Source organism: Microcaecilia unicolor, chromosome 6 (assembly GCF_901765095.1).
Source record: "Microcaecilia unicolor chromosome 6, aMicUni1.1, whole genome shotgun sequence".
Lineage (NCBI taxonomy): Eukaryota > Metazoa > Chordata > Amphibia > Gymnophiona > Siphonopidae > Microcaecilia > Microcaecilia unicolor.
In genome coordinates, this window is record NC_044036.1 from 162,738,979 (window position 1) to 162,761,230 (window position 22,252).

General features: G+C 45.3%; 1 protein-coding gene across 1 annotated transcript in view; it reads right to left on the reverse strand.

Annotated features, from left to right (window-relative positions):
• Window positions 1-4,928: 4,928 nt before the first annotated feature.
• NINJ1 (ninjurin 1) overlaps window positions 4,929-22,252 on the reverse strand; it is a 53,311-nt gene continuing 35,987 nt past the window's right edge. Inside the window, exons 3-4 of the mRNA XM_030205976.1 lie at window positions 17,638-17,803; window positions 4,929-6,592 (exon numbers count right to left, since the gene is read on the reverse strand). Coding sequence (XP_030061836.1) covers window positions 17,649-17,803 — 155 coding nt within the window. The 3' untranslated portion in view covers window positions 4,929-6,592; window positions 17,638-17,648. The remainder of the gene's footprint in view (window positions 6,593-17,637; window positions 17,804-22,252) is intronic.

Below are 22,252 nucleotides of genomic sequence, written 5' to 3' on the forward strand. Positions count from 1 at the left end.
ACATTTCCTAGTCCTAAAGGCGTCCACTACTGGAAATTTCAGACAATTTTTATGTATCAAGCAGCATCTTTTTGGCCACACCTTCCAAATGGGATTAAAGCTTTGTTCAGTTTTGTTAGCTTTAAGGAGATGCTTTAAAAAAAAAAAAAAACAACATCTTTTAGGAAACATGTTTTGTTTAAGTGAATTAGCTATACTTCTGTAGATAATTCAATGTACACTCCTAGATGTTGGTCTAGTTTCTCTTATTGTTATCCGCTTTGAACTACACTTGATAATAGCAGACTATAAGCTCTGTAACTAACCTCCTTAGATGGCAATTTTCAAAAACTGGTGTGGACTTTCTGAAAAAGAACTTGTGTACTTTTTTTTTTTTTTTTTTAGGAAAAACACAGAGATCAGCATTTTTCTGCGGGTACTTCATGGCCCCGGGAACACCTCCTACTAAAATGCAGGTGAAAAGCACATTATGGAAATGTCCATACTTGTATATATATATATATATATATATATATATATATATATATATATATATATATATATATATATACTGTATGCGCAATTTTCAGCAGCCTTTTTAACCAGTTAAATGACTTTTGAAAATTGCCCTCAAAATATTATTCAACATTAGAGGAATAACAAACAAAAAAATGATATATTAGTAAAATATTTTGAAATAAAGGTGTAGAATTTAAGGCAGAGCTTTCCAAACTATGAGTTGGGACACCAAAAGGGGTAAAAAAAAAACAAACAACTGTTTGTGGGGTCATGAATTGGATAGGCACCTCATAGGACTTCACTGTGCTATACTGCATGGGGGTTATGTGCATTTCGTGGTCACGCAATTTGGGGTTGCAGCCACAGAAAGATTGGGGAGCACCAATTTAAGGCTTCTTAGGTCCCTTCCTCAGAACAAAAAGCAGCTGTAGTATTGCGTACCTTTATTAGTCCATTACAAGTCTCCAACCTTCCAAGCCATCAGTTTAGAATACCAGCAATACTACTGTGGTGTACTGTAAGGTCCTTTTACAAAGCCACTGTACAAAGTGGCCAGCGGTAGTGTGGACACATCTTTTAGGCGCACACTGGGCCATTTCGGCAAATTTTTAATGGGCCGGGAAATGAGCCTGCACTAATATTAAAACTAGCGCATGCCTATTTATGGCCTGAGCTCTTACCGCCACCCATTGACCTAGTGGTAAGGGCTCATGTGCTACCCAAGGTGTAACCATGCAGCGCGGGCCAACATGGGAAAGCTGCCGGTTAACGCCGGGAAAATTATTTTCTACCGCAGGATTCGGCACGTGCCAAAATCAGAATTACTGCTGGGCACATGTGCTACCCTGGCGGTAATGCCGATTTGGTGTGCACTACCCCCGGTTAAGCCCATCCCGCACCTTTGTAAAAGGGCCCCTAAGGTACTGAGAGCTAGGTCTGAAAGTAAATTTAGTACTTGTCCATGTGAAAGTTTTCTGGGTTGTGGAAAAAAAAAAAACCAGTAATGTGGTTTGACTGCAAGTTAAAAATAATTTTTAATTAAGGTTTTAAATAAAAACACTACAATAAATAATTAACTGTTACACAGGAAGCATTCACAGTTCTTAGAGAAAGAATCAGTCACAGACATTGCACCTGATTCAGCGTGCCTATACACTGGTTTCCACAGGGAGTAAGGTCTGTGGCTCGAGGGCCAGATGGTGGTGGAGGGAATTAAAAACATCAAGCATTTACGATGGAAGGTTCCTAGCACTACAGACAAGTAGATAGCAGTTCTGATTAAGCTGAAAGCCCAAAAGAGGAGGAGGAAACTTAGGGGTCCCTTTTACCAAGATGCAGGGGCCGTTTTTCCCACACACCAGGGCCCTTTTTACCGCAGTGGGTAAAAAGATCCCAGGGCACACATGGCCATGCTGTAAGAGAACACTTATCGCGTGGCCATGCGACGGGGAGCCCTTACTACCACCCATTGGTCCACTGAGGTGGCGATAAGGGCTCCCATGCTAACCCGGCAGTAACCGGGCAGCATACAGTGATGCCCGATTACCGTCTGTTTACCGCCGCACAAGCCATTTCTAAGGGGGGGGGGGTTCCCCCTGGAAATGGCGCGCACTCTGTGTGGGACTGCAGTCGGCGGTAATCCCGAACAGCAAGTGGTAAGCCCACATTGGGCTTACCACCGCGCTGTAAAAGGGCCCCTTAGCAAAGAAAAAAATCTAATCCACACAGAGTGCCATTTTGTTTAACAGCGATGCCAATGACGACATACATTCTCTCACTTTAGTGAGTCGCTACAATAACATTTCACTTACTCTTTTTCTTCATAGACTTGCGGGTCTGCTGAAGATTTACAACCTAAAACAAACACCAATGTTTACAAGGATTTGTAATTAGGGGTGGGCAACGATTAAAATTTTTAATTGCGCGATTAAAAATGCCACGCATTTTGGGCCGTGAAGTGTAATTCCAACAAAATTTAATACTGAAACTGAAGTGGAAATTAATACTTTAATGGTACTGTAACTAACTTTCTCTTTAAAATTTCAAAGCACAGGCAAATACATGTGCTCAGCTTTCAGCCTTGCTCCCTGTGAGCTTTTGTTTTCAAAGAGAAAAATGTGATGTTTCTCTTTGAAAATAAGCCTGCTGTTCCATGGATACAACATACCTGCAACATTGCAGAACCCCCCTCCCCCCGATATAATGAATGTTACAGAATTGGTCTGCCCCAGGATGACTTTATGTTTTGCATCCTTCTCCTCCCCCCCCCCCCCCAAAATCCCATGTAAGCAGACAAAGTAAAGGGAGGTGAAATTAACACAATAATAATTTGGGACATGAATTTTCAAACTGATTACAGCAGGGTTAGCAAGCGTGCAAGAGACTGTTCAGTGCTGACCCGGAAGCCTTGCTGGCAGCATACAGAAAGTTGTGTTGGTGGGGGGTGGGGGGGGGGAGGATGAGTATGTCTTCCGGGTCGGCAGCGTGGCAATCAGTGCCGTTGCCCGAGGCTAAAGAGGAGATGAGGAAAAGTGAGGGGCGGGGTAACAAAAAAAAATTTTAATCCATTAATTGCCCACCCGTTTACCAAGATGAGTCTTTCATGTGAGCAGTGTGTGATTTTTAGTTACAAAAAAAAAAAAAGCCCCATAATGGGACCTGTAGTAAAATAAAGTGCACTAAAACAGTAGAACCCATTAGTAATCGAGCCTTTAGTTTTATGGAACAGTTATGTTGCATTGCATGATCCATAACCAAACATGTCTGCTGCCTGGCTTAATGAATTTAAATCCACAGATCTTCAAACCAGTGTTTTAAAAAGACACTTCTGAAATCTGTATATCCCACAGGACAGAATAGGAGAGGGAGGATATGACGGGCATTCACCTAACTGAAAGAGTATAAATAATGCACACGAAACATGCATTTTTCAGTGGAGAGAATGTTCTAAAGCTGGAGATCACAGAATGAAGCTTCAGGGAGGCAAACTCAAATATTTCCTCACAGAAAGGGTGGTGACTTGGTGGATAAGTGGTGATGGGGGTGGACAGTATCCTCACTCAGAGGAAGTGAAGGAAAAGACAGATAGCAAGTAGGCTCTGTGTTACAGCAACAGGACTGGATAATGGCTAGATGAGACAAGCCTCGTGCTCTTAATCAGTTGTTCTATTTTTCTACTATGTGCTCAGAAGATAATTCAGAAAAAGACTTAAGAGAAATAAGTACAGGCAGGATGTCAAGGTAAAAAAAAAAAAAAAAAAAAACGGTGAATTTTCTCCTGATTGCAAACACTAAGCTCTCTACTGTACTGCACTGCATTTAGCAATTAGTTTAAATGCATAATTCCTGCTTTGTAATGTGGCTACAGGCTAAGACAGTGTAAAAGTAAGGCGTTTCCCCATTATTTAAATTATTTTAACTGAAGAACTTCTGTTTGTACACATTCTGAGCGAACTCAACCCCAGAAAAGAAGAAAGATTAGCTGACAAGACTATTACGGGGCAAGGGATGACTAATCAAGTATGTAGTTTTAAAGATATTTTATTGTTTTAATCAACAGCTGAGTTCACATAGGGGCCTGTTTACCAAGATCAGTAAAATATGTAATGTTAAAAAGCAATAAACACATAGGAGTCCTTTTACTAAAGGGCACTATGCCCTTAACACATTGGTAGCGCATGAGAACGTGTTAAAGTATGCAGTATTTTCCGTGTTTTCATGCACTAGTTTTTAAAAAAATCTATTAGTACTCCAGCTGGAATTCTGTGCGACTGCACAGTGCAGAATTTGCATAGAATTCTCCAGCCATACAGGATTCAGCATTTTTGCGCAGAATCGCCAATCAGGTGATGAGTGCACACGGTCACCTGATTTACTGCCAAAGACCTCAAGGAGCAGTTGTGAGATTTCAACCAGGCTTCCCTGGTTCTCACTCCCCTGATCTATCTAATCATTAAACTGCTCCTCCACAATTTATTTTTTTTTTGTATCACCGACACACAGTGCTCCTATCGATGTCCCAAGGCCTGAAGCACAGCAAAAAGGACCCACCACCCTGGGTCCACGCTACCCGGGGACACAGTCATCCCCCCCCCCCCCCCTTCAGAGCAGGGCACGGCAGCAGTACCGGCCTGCCAGGCTCACTGTGTTCCCTGCGACTCCTCATCGTCTGAGCAGGCTCTCACACAGAGGGAAAACAGGGAAAAGGTGCAGAACACCCCAGGGGGAAGGCACGACAGGGACCCAGCACCACCAAATATGTCTGCTCAACTGCTCACTCTGCTCAACTGGGAACCAGTTGACCACCTGGACCAGGAGCAAGGCCTCAGAACCAGAGAAAGAGGAAGTCTGTCCATCCACCTGCTGGCGATAGAAGATACTGAGGAGCTGAGCTGCTAGCAGGGAGCTATGTAGTGGTGCTCAGTTCTGTATTTTCTATCTCCACCTGCTGGTCGATGGACATAACTACCACTCATCCTGGAATAGTGGGAATGAACGTAATGGAAAGGCATTTTAGTAAAAGTTATAAAGCCTAGAGTAATTTTTATGTTAAAAGTACTAACAAACAGTCCGTTAAAATATGCTTGTTAAATACACATTAACTAGATGTGTAATTAATATTTTGCATTAATGGCTCTCTTACTGAACACATATTGACACAAGCTGATTGAGCGCACACTACCTTCATTTAATAAATAAGCCCCTGGGTTACTTAAAGTTGCTACTCAGTCAGGATTTCAAGGTATCCACAATGAATAGCACAATATACATTTGCATACAATGGAGAATTAGTTTATGCAAATTGTCCCATACACATTCACTGTGAATAACCTGCAAAGACAACTGGCTGTGTGTTTTCAGGACAGGTTTGAGAAGATACATCCCAGATCAGTGCTTCTCAGCATAGTCCTTGTGACACACCCAGCCCGTTTGTGTTTCAGGATACCCTGAATGAATATGCATGAGAGATTTGCATACCAGGAAGGCGTGTGCATGCAAGCATCTCTCCTCCAAATTCATTGTGGATATCCTGAAAACTCAAGTAGTTGGGTGTGCCCTGAGGACTGGGTTGAAAAGCACTGTTCTAGAAATGGTATTACCAGAAGTTTCTCAACCTGCTGTTTCCAGACAGCTTCTCCCTTGGATAGCTCTTTCTTGCAACTTGAATAGTTATCTATAATAAGATGTAAACATTTCCCCTAAAGGGGGAAAATCAGCCATTTATAGTTATTATAGATGGCAGTGCACAACTGACATCTACAGTATTATAGAAACAATTAAGCACTTAGTTAAAAGCTTTTTGTTTTGTTTGTTTTTACTTAAGGCATCAACATTGCACATGCATTTGTTTATAAAATCCTATGCTGCAAATAGCTAATGCAAATATAATGAGAAACGCCTGAGTTATGACTATTTTAGATACCTTTAGAATAGGTATTTAAAATGAAAAAGGCCTTAAAGTAAACGTGTCTCTTGTCTTCTATGAAATGTAATGTAAGGCAGTGCTATTGTTCAAAGCTGTGGTTAGTATCTTCTCTTAATCTCCAAAGTAGTGATCACCCAGCCTGGTATGGATTCCTCTTGAGCAGAATATGGACTCTTATCCTTCTTGGACTGGACATTAGTGACCAATGAAGGAGTAGAGACTCGAGTGCAGTAATTACACCTTCCAATCTTCAAGTCAGAATGGCAAGTCCTCCCATTTCCTGCTGTACATCATCCAAGCCATGGCAGGATTCTCAGCTTTCTTTGGAGACCACATAATTAACTTAAAATTACTGCTGCTTTACTATGAACTTTGCTGGAAAACTGATCCTTCCGCAATCTTTGAAGTCAAAGTAGTTTGTGTAACTTAATAAGGAAATGCCCATTTTTTCATCGACGTTTTCAGCACTAGCATAACATTTTTGCATTCCAAATATCAGATAAAAACAGCATTCAGTCGAGCTGAAGGGTTTTAACAAGTGAAATAAAAGACGTGTCAAACTTCAAACTCTTCATACAACAGAAGAAATAATGTGCTCAGAAATCCAGGAGTGGGTCCCAGTTTCTCAAGATCAATTTGCTGTACTTTCAAATGAAAGACATTGAAGTTCTGGAAAAAATAAAGTCAAAAACTGAAATACTTTTTTTTTTTACTACATTAAAGACAATTCAGTATTGATAATTCCTGGAGTCTGTAGGTAGAGTTATCAAATGATTTTGAGATGGGGAAACTACCTTTTAAGATTCTAGGCATAGCACACAGGCATATATATTCTGCCAGATTCTATATATTGTGCATGCCAAAATCTAAGCGGATTCTATAACAATGCATGTAACTTAATTGGCTTAATCTGATCAGCATTTTTAAACAGCACTTAAGCAATAATGAGCACTAATTGGCAATTAGAATTTATGCACACAACTAAACATATTCTGTAATGCAGAGTGCATAAATTCTAATGCGAGCAGCCAAAAAGGGGCATGCATGGTTATGGGCAGGGAAATGAGCGTTTTGTGGGCGTTCCAAAATTTACATTAACGGTTATAGAAAATGTCCCTCTGTGCCTAAATCTACATGTCGGTCTTTATGCCACGTTTTCCTTCGTGTAAATGGATGCGTGAAGTTCTAGGCGCTAGGTTATCAACTAAGCGTATTCTATATACTGCGCCTAATCTAGGCACCTTTTATAGAATATGCTTAGGTGGAAATTTATTCCGCATGGATTTTTAAGGCGCCGTATATAGAATCTAGCCCTTTGTGTCTATTTTACAGAGGCAAATTAAATTGTACGGACACTAGATTTTAATGCGTGGATATCACTCATCACCAAATCCCAGCAAATTTAACCACTTAAATCTGGAAGTCACTATGGACAAAAATTTCATAGAAACTTTTTTTATGACCATCAGAAAATGGCAAATCCAAAGCATGTCAGACTTTTAAGTAGTGGATGCCTAATCGTCAATTTCTAGTCTTTCATCAACATTTTTTCTTCAACACTTATAGACATTTTTTTATTCAACAGTTTAACAACAGCAAGTCCGAATGTTGACAGCGGGTCCGAATGTTGACAACAGTTGTTAAAAGCAAAGTACTTCTGTTGAAGAAAAAATGTTGATAAAAGACTAGAAATTGACCGATCAGACATTCACTACATAAACAATGACATGCTTTGGGTTTGCCATTTTCTGATGGTCACAAAAACATTTTCTATGAAGTTATGTTTTATCCATAGTGACTTCCAGATTTAAGTGGTTAAATTTGCTGGGATTTGGTGATGAATATTTTACAAAGGCAGCATATGCACCTATGTGCATAAAACTGCCTCTCCAAACGCTGTCACACAAAAGAGGATCACTTACTAACAAGCCTGCACCAGTGCCATTAACATGACTTATATGCCACAAAACTATTGTATAAACTGTTGCAAATGTTTATTAAAAGTTTTTCTCTCTCGCCTATACGTTAACAGAAAAAATCAAAGTGGTTCACAATAACATATAGTAATGCTGTTAATCTGCATTGTTAATAAATATGCTTATATAGACCCTATAGATTTGTTGCCAGTAGAAGTTAGGGGCGAGGAGGACATACAGAAATTCTGTAAGCAGTTAAAAGCTTAGGGGCCCTTTTACTAAAGTGCAGTAAAACTGGGCTTAATGTGTTTTAACACAGGACTTTCCTACATGCTCAGGCTTAATAAGGCACTGTTTTAAGGTTTTGGGTTTTTTGTTTTTTTGCTGGTCATGTGCTAATGTTCTCATTAGCATGAGGTATCTGCAAAAAAAAATGAATGTGGGAACAGCTACCACTTCCTATTTAGGTGTTCCCATGTTAACTGCGTTATGATTAGTGCATGCTAACTGGATAGCATGGTAGCCAGATAACACGGAAATGCACACTCTTCACCCAGGACACACCCCCTCCTAAAAATATATATATTCTTAAATTAACACATGGGTTAACACTAGCTAACAGGCAATATACTGTAAGATAATTTAATGCATTTTTGGTAGCTTGTTCTTATGCGCTAAACGAGCATTAAGGTCTTAGCACCCTTTACTAAAAGAGACCCTTATTTCTTTTTGGAGGTTTTTGATGTTTTTGAAAAAAAAATGTAGGGTTTTTTTAAATGTTTGTTTGATGTCTGTTTTATATTTTTATGGATGTTTATTGTACACCACAGTAAATGATTTTGCTATTTTATTTTTATTTGATTATTTATACCAACTTTCTACGGTACAATTCACCAGTTTTGCAGTATATAAGATTCCCCCCCCCCCCCCCCCCATTATAAATAAAAAAATAAATGGCCCTGAAAGTTATACCTGCTCTGACAGGAGTAATTTTATGTGTGTATATGCCTATAAGAAGCGGTGCTTTTGCATGACAATTCAACTCCCTGGGAATGCTTACATGTACAGAAGGTACCATGTTTTTTTTAGAGCCTCTTTTTCTTTGTGTATATGCTTAGGCAGTTTCACAAGAACCCACTAAAGCGAATGCTACATACCTGTAGAAGGTATTCTCCGAGGACAGCAGGCTGATTGTTCTCACTGATGGGTGACGTCCACGGCAGCCCCTCCAATCGGAAACTTCACTAGCAAAGTCCTTTGCTAGCCCTCGCGCGCCCGCGCGCACCGCGCATGCGCGGCCGTCTTCCCGCCCGAAACCGGCTCGAGCCGGCCAGTCCAGTATGTAGCAAGACAATACACCTCAAGGGAAGACACAACTCCAAAGGGGAGGCGGGCGGGTTTGTGAGAACAATCAGCCTGCTGTCCTCGGAGAATACCTTCTACAGGTATGTAGCATTTGCTTTCTCCGAGGACAAGCAGGCTGCTTGTTCTCACTGATGGGGTATCCCTAGCCCCCAGGCTCACTCAAAACAACAACATTGGTCAATTGGGCCTCGCAACGGCGAGGACATAACTGAGATTGACCTAAAAAATTTACCAACTAACTGAGAGTGCAGCCTGGAACAGAACAAACAGGGCCCTCGGGGGGTGGAGTTGGATCCTAAAGCCCAAACAGGTTCTGAAGAACTGACTGCCCGAACCGACTGTCGCGTCGGGTATCCTGCTGCAGGCAGTAATGAGATGTGAATGTGTGGACAGATGACCACGTCGCAGCTTTGCAAATTTCCTCCATGGTGGCTGACTTCAAGTGGGCTACCGACGCTGCCATGGCTCTAACATTATGAGCCGTGACATGACCCTCAAGAGCCAGCCCAGCCTGGGCGTAAGTGAAGGAAATGCAATCTGCTAGCCAATTGGATATGGTGCGTTTCCCTACAGCCACTCCCCTCTTGTTGGGATCAAAAGAAACAAACAATTGGGCGGACTGTCTGTGGGGCTGTGTCCGCTCCAGATAGAAGGCCAATGCTCTCTTGCAGTCCAATGTGTGCAGCTGACGTTCAGCAGGGCAGGAATGAGGACGGGGAAAGAATGTTGGCAAGACAATTGACTGGTTCAGATGGAACTCCGACACAACCTTTGGCAGAAACTTAGGGTGAGTGCGGAGGACTACTCTGTTGTGATGAAATTTGGTGTAAGGGGCCTGGGCTACCAGGGCCTGAAGCTCACTGACTCTACGAGCCGAGGTAACTGCCACCAAGAAAATGACCTTCCAGGTCAAGTACTTCGGATGGCAGGAATTCAGTGGCTCGAAAGGAGGTTTCATCAGCTGGGTGAGAACGACATTGAGATCCCATGACACTGTAGGAGGCTTGACAGGGGGCTTTGACAAAAGCAAACCTCTCATGAAGCGAACAACTAAAGGCTGTCCTGAGATCGGCTTACCTTCCACTCGGTAATGGTATGCACTGATTGCACTAAGGTGAACCCTTACGGAGTTGGTCTTCAGACCAGACTCAGACAAGTGGAGAAGGTATTCAAGCAGGGTCTGTGTAGGACAAGAGCGAGGATCTAGGGCCTTGCTGTCACACCAGACGGCAAACCTCCTCCAATGAAAGAAGTAACTTCTCTTAGTGGAGTCTTTCCTGGAAGCAAGCAAGATGCGGGAGACACCCTCTGGCAGACCCAAAGAGGCAAAGTCTACGCCCTCAACATCCAGGCCGTGAGAGCCAGGGACTGGAGGTTGGGATGCAGCAGAGCCCCTTCGTCCTGCGTGATGAGGGTCGGAAAACACTCCAATCTCCACGGTTCTTCGGAGGATAACTCCAGAAGAAGAGGGAACCAGATCTGACGCGGCCAAAAGGGAGCAATCAGAATCATGGTGCCTCGGTCTTGCTTGAGTTTCAACAAAGTCTTCCCCACCAGAGGAATGGGAGGATAAGCATACAGCAGACCTTCCCCCCAATCCAGGAGGAAGGCATCCGACGCCAGTCTGCCGTGGGCCTGAAGCCTGGCACAGAACTGAGGGACCTTGTGGTTCGCTTGAGATGCGAAGAGATCCACCAGGGGGGTGCCCCACGCCTGGAAGATCTGTCGCACCACACGGGAATTGAGCGACCACTCGTGAGGTTGCATAATCCTGCTCAACCTGTCGGCCAGACTGTTGTTTACGCCTGCCAGATATGTGGCTTGGAGCACCATGCCTTGACGGCGAGCCCAGAGCCACATGCTGACGGCTTCCTGACACAGGGGGCGAGATCCGGTGCCCCCCTGCTTGTTGACATAGTACATGGCAACCTGATTGTCTGTCTGAATTTGGATAATTTGGTGGGACAGCCGATCTCTGAAAGCCTTCAGAGCGTTCCAGATCGCTCGCAACTCCAGAAGATTGATCTGTAGATCGCTTTCTTGGAGGGACCACCTTCCTTGGGTGTGAAGCCCATCGACATGAGCTCCCCATCCCAGGAGAGACGCATCCGTGGTCAGCACTTTTTGAGGCTGAGGAATTTGGAAGGGACGTCCCAGAGTCAAATTGGAGCAAATCGTCCACCAATACAGGGATTCGAGAAAACTCGTGGACAGGTGGATCACGTCCTCTAGACCCCCGGCGGCCTGATACCACTGGGAGGCTAGGGTCCATTGAGCAGATCTCATGTGAAGGCGGGCCATGGGAGTCACATGAACTGTGGAAGCCATGTGGCCCAGCAATCTCAACATCTGCCGAGCTGTGATCTGCTGGGACGCTCGCACCCGCGAGACGAGGGACAACAAGTTGTTGGCCCTCGCCTCTGGGAGATAGGCGCGAGCCGTCCGAGAATCCAGCAGGGCTCCGATGAATTCGAGTTTCTGCACTGGGAGAAGATGGGACTTTGGGTAATTTATCACAAACCCCAGTAGCTCCAGGAGGCGAATAGTCATCTGCATGGACTGCAGGGCTCCTGCCTCGGATGTGTTCTTCACCAGCCAATCGTCGAGATATGGGAACACGTGCACCCCCAGCCTGCGAAGCGCCGCTGCTACCACAGCTAGGCACTTTGTGAACACCCTGGGCGCAGAGGCGAGCCCAAAGGGTAGCACACAGTACTGGAAGTGGCGTGCGCCCAGCTGAAATCGCAGATACTGTCTGTGAGCTGGCAGTATCGGGATGTGTGTGTAGGCATCCTTCAAGTCCAGAGAGCATAGCCAATCGTTTTGTTGAATCATGGGGAGAAGGGTGCCCAGGGAAAGCATCCTGAACTTTTCTTTTACGAGATATTTGTTCAGGGCCCTTAGGTCTAGGATGGGACGCATCCCCCCTGTTTTCTTTTCCACAAGGAAGTACCTGGAATAGAATCCCAGCCCTTCTTGCCCGGATGGCACGGGCTCGACCGCATTGGCGCTGAGAAGGGCGGAGAGTTCCTCTGCAAGTACCTGCTTGTGCTGGAAGCTGTAGGACTGAGCTCCCGGTGGACAATTTGGAGGTTGAGAGGTCAAATTGAGGGTGTATCCTTGCCGGACTATTTGGAGAACCCACTGATCGGAGGTTATAAGAGGCCACCTTTGGTGAAAAGCTTTCAACCTCCCTCCGACAGGCAGGTCGCCCGGCACTGACACTTGGATGTCGGCTATGCTCTGCTGGAGCCAGTCAAAAGCTCGCCCCTTGCTTTTGCTGGGGAGCCGCGGGGCCTTGCTGATTCGCACGCTGCTGACGAGAGCGAGCGCGCTGGGGCTTAGCCTGGGCCGCAGGCTGTCGGGAAGGAGGATTGTACCTACGCTTGCCAGAAGTATAGGGAACAGTCTTCCTTCCCCCGAAAAATCGTCTACCTGTAGAGGTAGAAGCTGAAGGCTGCCGGCGGGCGAACTTGTCGAATGCGGTGTCCCGCTGGTGGAGAGACTCTACCACCTGCTCGACTTTTTCGCCAAAAATGTTATCCGCACGGCAAGGCAAGTCCGTAATCCGCTGCTGGACTCTATTCTCCAGGTCGGCGGCACGCAGCCATGAGAGCCTGCGCATCACCACACCTTGAGCAGCGGCCCTGGACGCAACATCAAAAGTGTCATAAACTCCTCTGGCCAGGAATTTTCTGCACGCCTTCAGCTGCCTGACCACCTCCTGAAAAGGCTTGGCTTGCTCAGGGGGAAGAGCATCAACCAAGCCCGCCAACTGCCGCACATTATTCCGCATGTGTATGCTCGTGTAGAGCTGGTAAGACTGGATCTTGGACACGAGCATAGAGGAATGGTAGGCCTTCCTCCCAAAGGAGTCTAAGGTTCTAGCGTCCTTGCCCGGGGGCGCCGAAGCATGTTCCCTAGAACTCTTAGCCTTCTTTAGGGCCAAATCCACAGCTCCAGAGTCATGAGGCAACTGAGTGCGCATCAGCTCTGGGTCCCCATGGATCCGGTACTGGGACTCGATCTTCTTGGGAATGTGGGGGTTAGTTAATGGTTTGGTCCAGTTCGCAAGCAATGTCTTCTTCAGGACATGGTGCAAGGGAACAGTGGACGCTTCCTTAGGTGGAGAAGGATAGTCCAGGAGCTCAAACATTTCAGCCCTGGGCTCGTCCTCCACAACCACCGGGAAGGGGATGGCCGTAGACATCTCCCGGACAAAGGAGGCAAAAGACAGACTCTCGGGAGGAGAAAGCTGTCTCTCAGGAGAGGGAGTGGGATCAGACGGAAGACCCCCAGACTCCTCGTCAGAGAAATATCTGGGATCTTCCTCTTCCTCCCACGAGGCCTCACCCTCGGTGTCAGACACAAGTTCACGGACCTGTGTCTGCAACCTCGCCCTGCTCGACTCCGTGGAACCCCGTCCACGATGGGGGCGTCGAGAGGTAGACTCCCTCGCCCGCATCGGCGAAGCTCCCTCCGCCGACGTAGTCGGGGAGCCTTCCTGGGAGGTGGCCGCGGTCGGTACCGCACGCGGTACCGACGTCGGGGACCTCAACCTGGGCGATGGGCCAGCCGGCGCCACGCTCGACGGTACCGGTGGCGCAAGCACCGCCGGTACCGGAGGGGTAGGGCGCAACAGCTCTCCCAGAATCTCTGGGAGAACGGCCCGGAGGCTCTCGTTTAGAGCGGCTGCAGAGAAAGGCTGAGAGGTCGATGCAGGCGTCGACGTCAGTACCTGTTCCGGGCGTGGAGGCTGTTCCGGGCTGTCCAGAGCGGAGCGCATCGACACCTCCTGAACAGAGGGTGAGCGGTCCTCTCGGTGCCGATGCCTGCTGGGTGCCGAATCCCTCGGCGACCCAGAGCTCTCGGTGCCGACACGGGGAGGAGACCGGTGTCGATGCTTCTTCGATTTCTTCCGAAGCATGTCACCGGAGCTCCCCGGCACCGACGAGGAGGACGTCGAATCCACCCGTCGCTTCCTCGGGGCCGAGACTGAAGAAGGTCGATCTCGGGGGGGCTGTACCGCAGGAGCCCTCAGGGTAGGCGGAGACCCACCCGAGGGCTCACCGCCACCAGCAGGGGAATGGACAGCCCTCACCTGCACTCCACCCGATGCACCACCGTCCGACGACATCAGCAGACGAGGTCCTGGTACCACCGACGTCGATGCAGCTATCCGATGTCTCGGCGCCGATGCAGAGGCCCGATGCCTCGATGCACTCGATGCAGGGGCGGCCGAGGAAGATGGTCTGGACGCTGACGACGTCGATGCACTCGAAGATCCCGGTGCCGATGCCGACGAAGAGCCCGAGAACAACACGTTCCACTGGGCTAGTCTCGCTACCTGAGTCCGCCTTTGAAGCAGGGAACACAGACTGCAGTTCTGAGGGCGGTGCTCGGCCCCCAGACACTGAAGACACGACGAGTGTCGATCAGTGAGCGAGATAACCCGGGCGCACTGGGTGCACTTCTTGAAGCCGCTGGAAGGCTTCGATGTCATGGGCGGAAAAATCACGCCGGCGAAATCAAAAGCCGAAATGGCGAAATTTGAAGCACCAAATTTAGAGGGAGAAAAAATCTCGACCGAGGCCGAAAAAAGGCCTACCCCGACGACGAAAGAAAACTTACCGGGGCAAAAAAGCTGGAAGTACGGGGAGGATTTACACGAAACCCGGCGGGGGGTTTCCGGAGCACTTCCCGACTAGGACAAAGCTTTCCCGAAGGAAAAAAACACGTTCAAACAAATTGGACGCGCGAGGTCGACTTTCCGGGGCTCGACACGGCGAAAACACGACCGTACCGAGTGCGGACAAAAGAAGACTGGCCGGCTCGAGCCGGTTTCGGGCGGGAAGACGGCCGCGCATGCGCGGTGCGCGCGGGCGCGCGAGGGCTAGCAAAGGACTTTGCTAGTGAAGTTTCCGATTGGAGGGGCTGCCGTGGACGTCACCCATCAGTGAGAACAAGCAGCCTGCTTGTCCTCGGAGAAAGTGTTCTATGGGTAGAAGTCACTTAAAATATTACAACTTAAGATCTAGCATATGGCCTTTATAGCAATCTCAAGAAGGAGAGGGATGGTTTACCAAACATTTTCTCCAGTTCTGCACCATTTTTACAAAGTGATTTTCCCCTTAGAAAGCTTAGAAATTCAGGATATATTTATAATTTTTAAGAACTTTGACAAATGCTAACCCTATCCCCTTTTCTTTCCAATTGTTCTAGGACAGGCTCTAAATAATGCATTAGCTTTGACAACTGAAGTTCACAGAATGTGAACAGTATAACTTCCAGAATGCTTTCTAGTGTGTACACATTCTCAATTTATCCCAAGCACTACATTAATTCTGAAGCCCAAAGCAAGGCACATCTATTCTTTGCCCTTTCGTGATCTGACCTTACATAGTGGAAACCCCATAGTTAAGAGATTAAGGTGCTCATTTTCAAAGCACAAAGTTACATGTAACTTTAAGTCTGTGTGCTTTGAAAATAAGCATCTAAACCAAAGTACTGCCATATTTAGTACATAAATGTCTGAAATTAGAATAAATTTATTTCACTAAGGGGACTCTTACAATGTTTATTTTTACCTTGAGTTTAGCAGGCTGGCATTATCTCAAGAATCAGAACAGCAGCACCTATTCTTTCTAAAACTTTAAAGAGGTCCTTAAGTTTTTGTGCTTAGTGTGCCCTAACAATAAAAATCGCTGCATGTTAAGTGCAAAGTCTACACACTAATTATTGGGACCTGCCCAGCATGTCCTCTGGAACCAATGCATGGCATGTACAATAGCGTGTGTAAAACAATTAGTACGACTGCACTTAGGGGCCCTTTTACGCCACGGCTATGGCACGTGGCAAATCAGCTGCCGGGCTACCACGGTAGCACAGCAGTAGTGCCAGTGTATGCCACACAACATTTCCAGTGCCCAAAACACACTTTTGTTTTAGTGCCGGGGGCTTACCTGGCGGCATCAGGCAGCCCTGCACGCTGCCCGGTTACCACTGGGTTACAGTGGGAGTCCTTACTGCCTCCTAAATAACCTATAGAACTTTGCAAGTCTAAGTGCTTTGAAAATACGCCTCTATGTGGTTGTTTGGTCTACGTCCTTTCCCTACTTCAGTGGTTCTATCGTTCCTCCATAGGGGATTTTTTTTTTCCTCATTCTGTGTTTGGCCACCGCATTATGTAGCCCATGGCCGTTGTCCACTCATGACCTGCCTAGTTCCTACCCCTTAAACAGATAGGGTTAACATGCAAATTAGCATATGCAAAACCATCATGCCACTGAGGTAGCTGTTAAAGCACTTTAACCACTGCCACAAACACATTAATTTGTGCATTAACAGCTTAACACACTTTAGTAAAGGCCCCATAAATTATTTGGCCTCCAGAATGAAACCACAAAATGTTAACAGTGAGGAATTTATTCTAACTAGTAACCAAAATGTTATTAAATTATTTTAGTATCGCTGTTTTAACATGATAAAAGTTCAAAAAGCGCTGTCAAAATTAAAAATGCTGGACTAATCTAACTTGGCAAAACATGCACTCACATTTTCCCTTCCATCTGAAAAGTTGTGTCACTTATGCACTAGATAGAAATGTGCTTTATTATGACACTGTAAATGGTTTTCTGCTGACATTTTCTCTATTTTTAAAATGTCTTTAGCTCATGCCTTTTCAGTAATAGCCCAGGGAAAATTACATTCAGGCACAGTAAGTTATTTCCCTTAGCTAATGGAGGGTTAAGTGACTTGTCCAACAGGTAAAACATAAAGACTTTAAACGTTTGCAGCTCATATCCAAAAATACCTACCAGGCATAACATTACACGCTACATAGACCAAATAAAACAGACTACACCAACACAGTGTTCAGCGCAAGGCAACAGTCAGTAGGCTGCTAACAAGTTCTCTCTATTCTACCAGACTTACTCTGGAAAAGTACTGGAAAGACAACACTTCCTTCGTATTCTCTGGGTTTCCATTACTTTGTGGAATTGATAAATATGTAAGCATGTTTCCCAGGTATATATAGTAACAAAACTGCAATGAAAAACACAGGAACTACAAAAACCTCTCTGTGCTCTGGTGATATCCCAGACCTTTCTGGCTTTCCTTCAACACTATGAACCAGGGAGTGGTTCTCACTGCTGTGTCTAAATAAACGTCTACTTTCTGAACAGGATCGGGTAAGACTGAATGAAAGGATATTTTCCTATTTGTCTGTAATACCACCAGAGCTCTACTTAAATGAGGAGAGAAAAATGTGACGAACAGTATAACTAGCTTTGGAGACTTTACAGGTAAACAAACTAATACAAACTGAAAATCACCACTTTACTCACATCCCTATAGCTTGGTCAAGAATGGGTATTTGTAAATGTGTTGTACCAAGGCAAAATGAATTTAAAAAAAAAAGTGGAAACTCACCTTCTAGAACACTACTCTTTTGAGGACATCACAGCTGCTGGTTTCTGGACGCCAAAAGCTGTAACAAAGATGTTCACAACAACTATAATGAACACCAGGCCTGTCGCAATGTTGTTGAGATTATCCAGTTTGGCGTGCTTTGCAGGATTATTGAGGTCATATTTCACTATAAAAACAAACAGTACAATTAACACGGCCAATCAAATAAAATACTGCATATTATCCTTATACTATTAACCTTCCAAAGACATTTCATGCACACCCACTTCTGCAAAATTACAACACAGCAGGAATTCTACCGCACAGGAAACAGAGTTTGAAAGTTATCTGCGAGGGAAATGCAGCTCTCTGAACCATAGGGTACGTGTTAGTGCAACAACTGAATTTAGAATAAGAAACCTGGAGTCCAGACTCTACATCTGAAATTAACGTGCTGCTACAGAGTACCAAACAGCCTGATGTTCACTGTCTAGTAATGCTAGAATCTTTGTCAAAACCAGGGAGGCTCCAGTTAGGGAAACAAAAAGGAGGAGAGAGAAGAAAAATGGAGAGAAGAAAATGAAAGACAGGTTTTCCAAGTAGGAATGAAAAAAGAAATATCTATATCTATATATATAGTAACATAGTAGATGACGGCAGAAAAAGACCTGCATGGTCCATCCAGTCTGCCCAACAAGATAAACTCATATGTGCTACTTTTTGTTTATACCCTGATTTGTACCTGTCCTCTTCAGGGCACAGACCGTATAAGTCTGCCCAGCACTATCCCCGCCTCCCACCACTGGCTCTGGCACAGACCATATAAGTCTGCCCAACATTATCCCCGCCTCCCAACCACCAGCCCCGGCACAGACCGTATAAGTCTGCCCAGCACTATCCCCGCCTCCCAACCACCAGCCCCGCCACCCAATCTCAGCTAAGCTCCTGAACAGGATTCCATTCCTTCTGAACAGGATTCCTTTATGTTTATCCCACGCATGTTTGAATTCAGTTACCGTTTTCATTTCCACCACCTCTCGCGGGAGGGCATTCCAAGCATCCACTACTCTCTCAATGAAGAAATACTTCCTGACATTTTTCTTGAGTCTGCCCACCTTCAATCTCATTTCATGTCCTCTAGTTCTACCGCCTTCCCCTCTCTGGAAAAGGTTAGTTTGTGGATTAATACCTTTCAAATATTTGAACGTCTGTATCATATTACCCCTGTTTCTCCTTTCCTCCAGGGTATACATGTTCAGGTCAACAAGTCTCTCCTCATACGTCTTGTAATGCAAATCCCATACCATTCTCGTAGCTTTTCTTTGCACCGCTTCCATTTTTTTTAACATCCTTCACAAGATATATTTTATTCCTCCTAGGAAAGCCTGTCTTTCATTTTCTTCTCTCTTCTCCTTTGTTTCGCTAACTGGAGCCTCTCTGGTTTTGACAAAGATATACACCATGCAGATTGTGTATGAAGGCCAATGTTAAAAATGGGCAGAAAAAGAGAATCAAAAGTAAAAATTAAAAAAAATAATTTAAGTGAAAGAAAAGAATTTTCTCTTCCACTTATTTCCTGTTCATTCATCAATTGGTAGTCTACACTGAAAATATTTGGTAAGGGAATAGAAAAATGAAGCAACATCTTCATCACAATTGCTAGTTTGTTTCCTAGGGATTTATTGTTTTAATTTTTTTTTTAACAGTTTACAAGCTTATACAAGAAAAAAAAAAGGAAAGTTATAAAATTATGACGACTCCAAACAGAATCAAGCACCACAGTAACACACACAGTAAATGGCAGCAGATAAAGACTCACACAGTCTATCCGGTCTGCCAGATAAGGTGACCCACCACTCTGTGTGGGCCTCCGTCACCCATGCTTAAATGCTGGTTTTTAAGTCTCCACTATGCCAACCATATAGGCAGCCAAACATGATGGGGATGATGTGGTTATAACCAAGACTTCAATTATTGCCGAAAGTATTCAACTTGCCAGTCTAGATGTCTTCCCCTGCCCCCCCCCCCCCCCCCCCCCCCGAGTTGCAAAGCACCCTCACTTGCAGCATGTGACAATAAAGTTAACAACAACATTGGAGCGTTTGTTAAAAGACCATAAAAGTCTGCCTGGCATCAGCCTAAGTTTCTGCTACTCTTGCTCATGTAACACCTCAACCACCACGTTGGGTTTCCATCCTCTTTCTTTCTATTTAAACATCCCCCGTGTATATTCCATGCATTTTTGAATTTGCTTACTGTTTTTGACTCTGTAACCTACCCCACAATGGTTTTTTGGCCTTTATTACAAATCCTATACCAGGATCAGGTCAGATTCATAAGGCTGGTCATCTGGGGCTACCTTCTGCCCCAAGCTCTTCAGTAGGGAAAGAGGGGAAGATCACAAATATTGATGTTGTAAGATCTGAAACATCTCCTTTAGCTGGATGTCCAAATAATGCACAGCTGGCATACATAAAACTCTGGGACGCTTGAAGAAACAATTTGTTCAGTTCTTAACATGGAATACTATCTTTAAAAACAGAACACATACATTTCACATCCTGAAAGACAGTTTACTGGCTCAGAAAATGCACTTCTAGTGGTACTGCCATTTAAAACGGATTACTTATTTAGAAATCTTGGATTCAGTCTAATAGAAGCATGTCAGTGTTAACTAAAATTATGGGCAATTTTGTAGGGTATTGAAAATCTACTTGCTCCCTGGGTAAGAGGTACAGGATACAGGTACCGTAGGCAGGTGATGTCATAAGAAATTAAGAACAGCCATACTGGGTGAGATAGGCATGAGGGAAGCCACTTCTTGCCCTGGGGTGTTGCTACTATTGGGGTTTCTGCTAGGTACTTGTGATCTGGATTGGCCACTGTTGGAAGCAGGATACTGAGCTACATGGAGGAAAGGAGAAACAGGGGTGATACGATACAGACGTTCAAATATTTGAAAGGTATTAATCCGCAAATGAACCTTTTCCAGAGATGCGAAGGCGGTAGAACGAGGACATGAAATGAGATTGAAGGGGGCAGACTCAAGAAAAATGTCAGGAAGTATTTTTTCAGGGAGAGAGTAGTGGATGCTTAGAATGCCCTCCCGCGAGAGATGGTGGAAATGAAAACGGTAATGGAATTCAAACATGCGTGGGATAAGCATAAAGGAATCCTGTGCAGAAGGAATGTATCCTTAGGAGCTTAGTCGAGATCGGGAGGCGGGGCTGGTGGTTGGGAGGCAGGGATAGTGCTGGGCAGACTTATACGGTCTGTGCCACAGCCGGTGGTGGGAGGCGGGGCTGGTGGTTGGGAGGCGGGGATAGTGCTGGGCAGACTTATATGGTCTGTGCCCTGAAGAGCACAGGTACAAATCAAAGTAGGGTATACACAAAAAGTAGCACATATGAGTTGTCTTGTTGGGCAGATTGGATGGACCGTGCAGGTCTTTTTCTGCCATCATCTACTATGTTAGTATGATTATGTTCTTATGACATAAGAAGACCAGAACTGAATGTAATATTCAAGGTGAGGTAGTTTAGTAAGGCTATGGGTTTTCTTTGTAGGCCTTGTTGAAGAGATATGTCTTCAGAAATTTGCGAAAGTCAGATGTTTCGTCAATAGTTTTCAGGGCTGTAGGTAGTGCATGCCACAACTGCGTGCTCATGTAAGAGAAGGTAGTGGCATGTATCAGCTTGTATTTTAGTCCTTTACAGCTGGGGAAGTGTAGATTGAGAAATTTGCGAGATGATCTTATGGCGTTTCTGGGAGGCAGATCCACGAGGTTTAGCATGTAGGTTGGGGCGTCTGCGTGAATGATTTTGTGTGCAATCGTGCAGATCTTGAACGCAATGCGTTCCTTAAGTGGAAGCCAGTGTCACGTTAACAAAGCTGGAACTGGGTTTTGTGAGCCCTTAGGCCACTGCCGAGGAGCGGCAGTGGCAGGCAAAACCACCCCACACTAGAGACAGGGCAGATCTCTGACAAACGGTTAGGCTTCACCTGCACCTGGCCGCTTTTCACCAGAAGTTGAACTCCTGGCTTCAGGTGGCTGGCAGGATTTACTGGACAGGGCCGGGACTGGATATCAGCTAGGCAGCACAGGGACTGAGGGTCAGAGGGAAAAGGAATAAACAGGGACAGCAAGGCAGGGAAAGGATAGGCTAAAGGACAGGACTGAAAGCTGTGAGCAGCCACTGAAACAGGGAACCAACACAGCTAGACAGGAGACTGAACTGAAAGCTGTGAGCAGCCACTGAAGCAGGGAACCAACACAGCTAGACAGGAGACTGAACTGAAAGCTGCAAGCAGCCACTGAAGCAGGGAACAAACACAGCTAAACCCAGAACTAGGCAAAGACATACAAACAAGACACAAGACTGGGAAACAAGCAATACAGTAAACAAGCAATACCCTAAACTAAACATAGACTAACTAGAACAGGCAAGACTTCAGGCAAGAACTAGAGCAAGGAAACAAACTCAGGCTGAAGTGCAAAAGCACCAACATACCAGGGCCATAGAAGCAATGCAAAGGCCAAGCAGAGAGTTTCCAAATGGCTAATGAGCCCACCAGCAGTTGAGATTTAGCTGCAACAATCACCAGGCAGCTACGGGTGCTGATCAGGGACAAACAA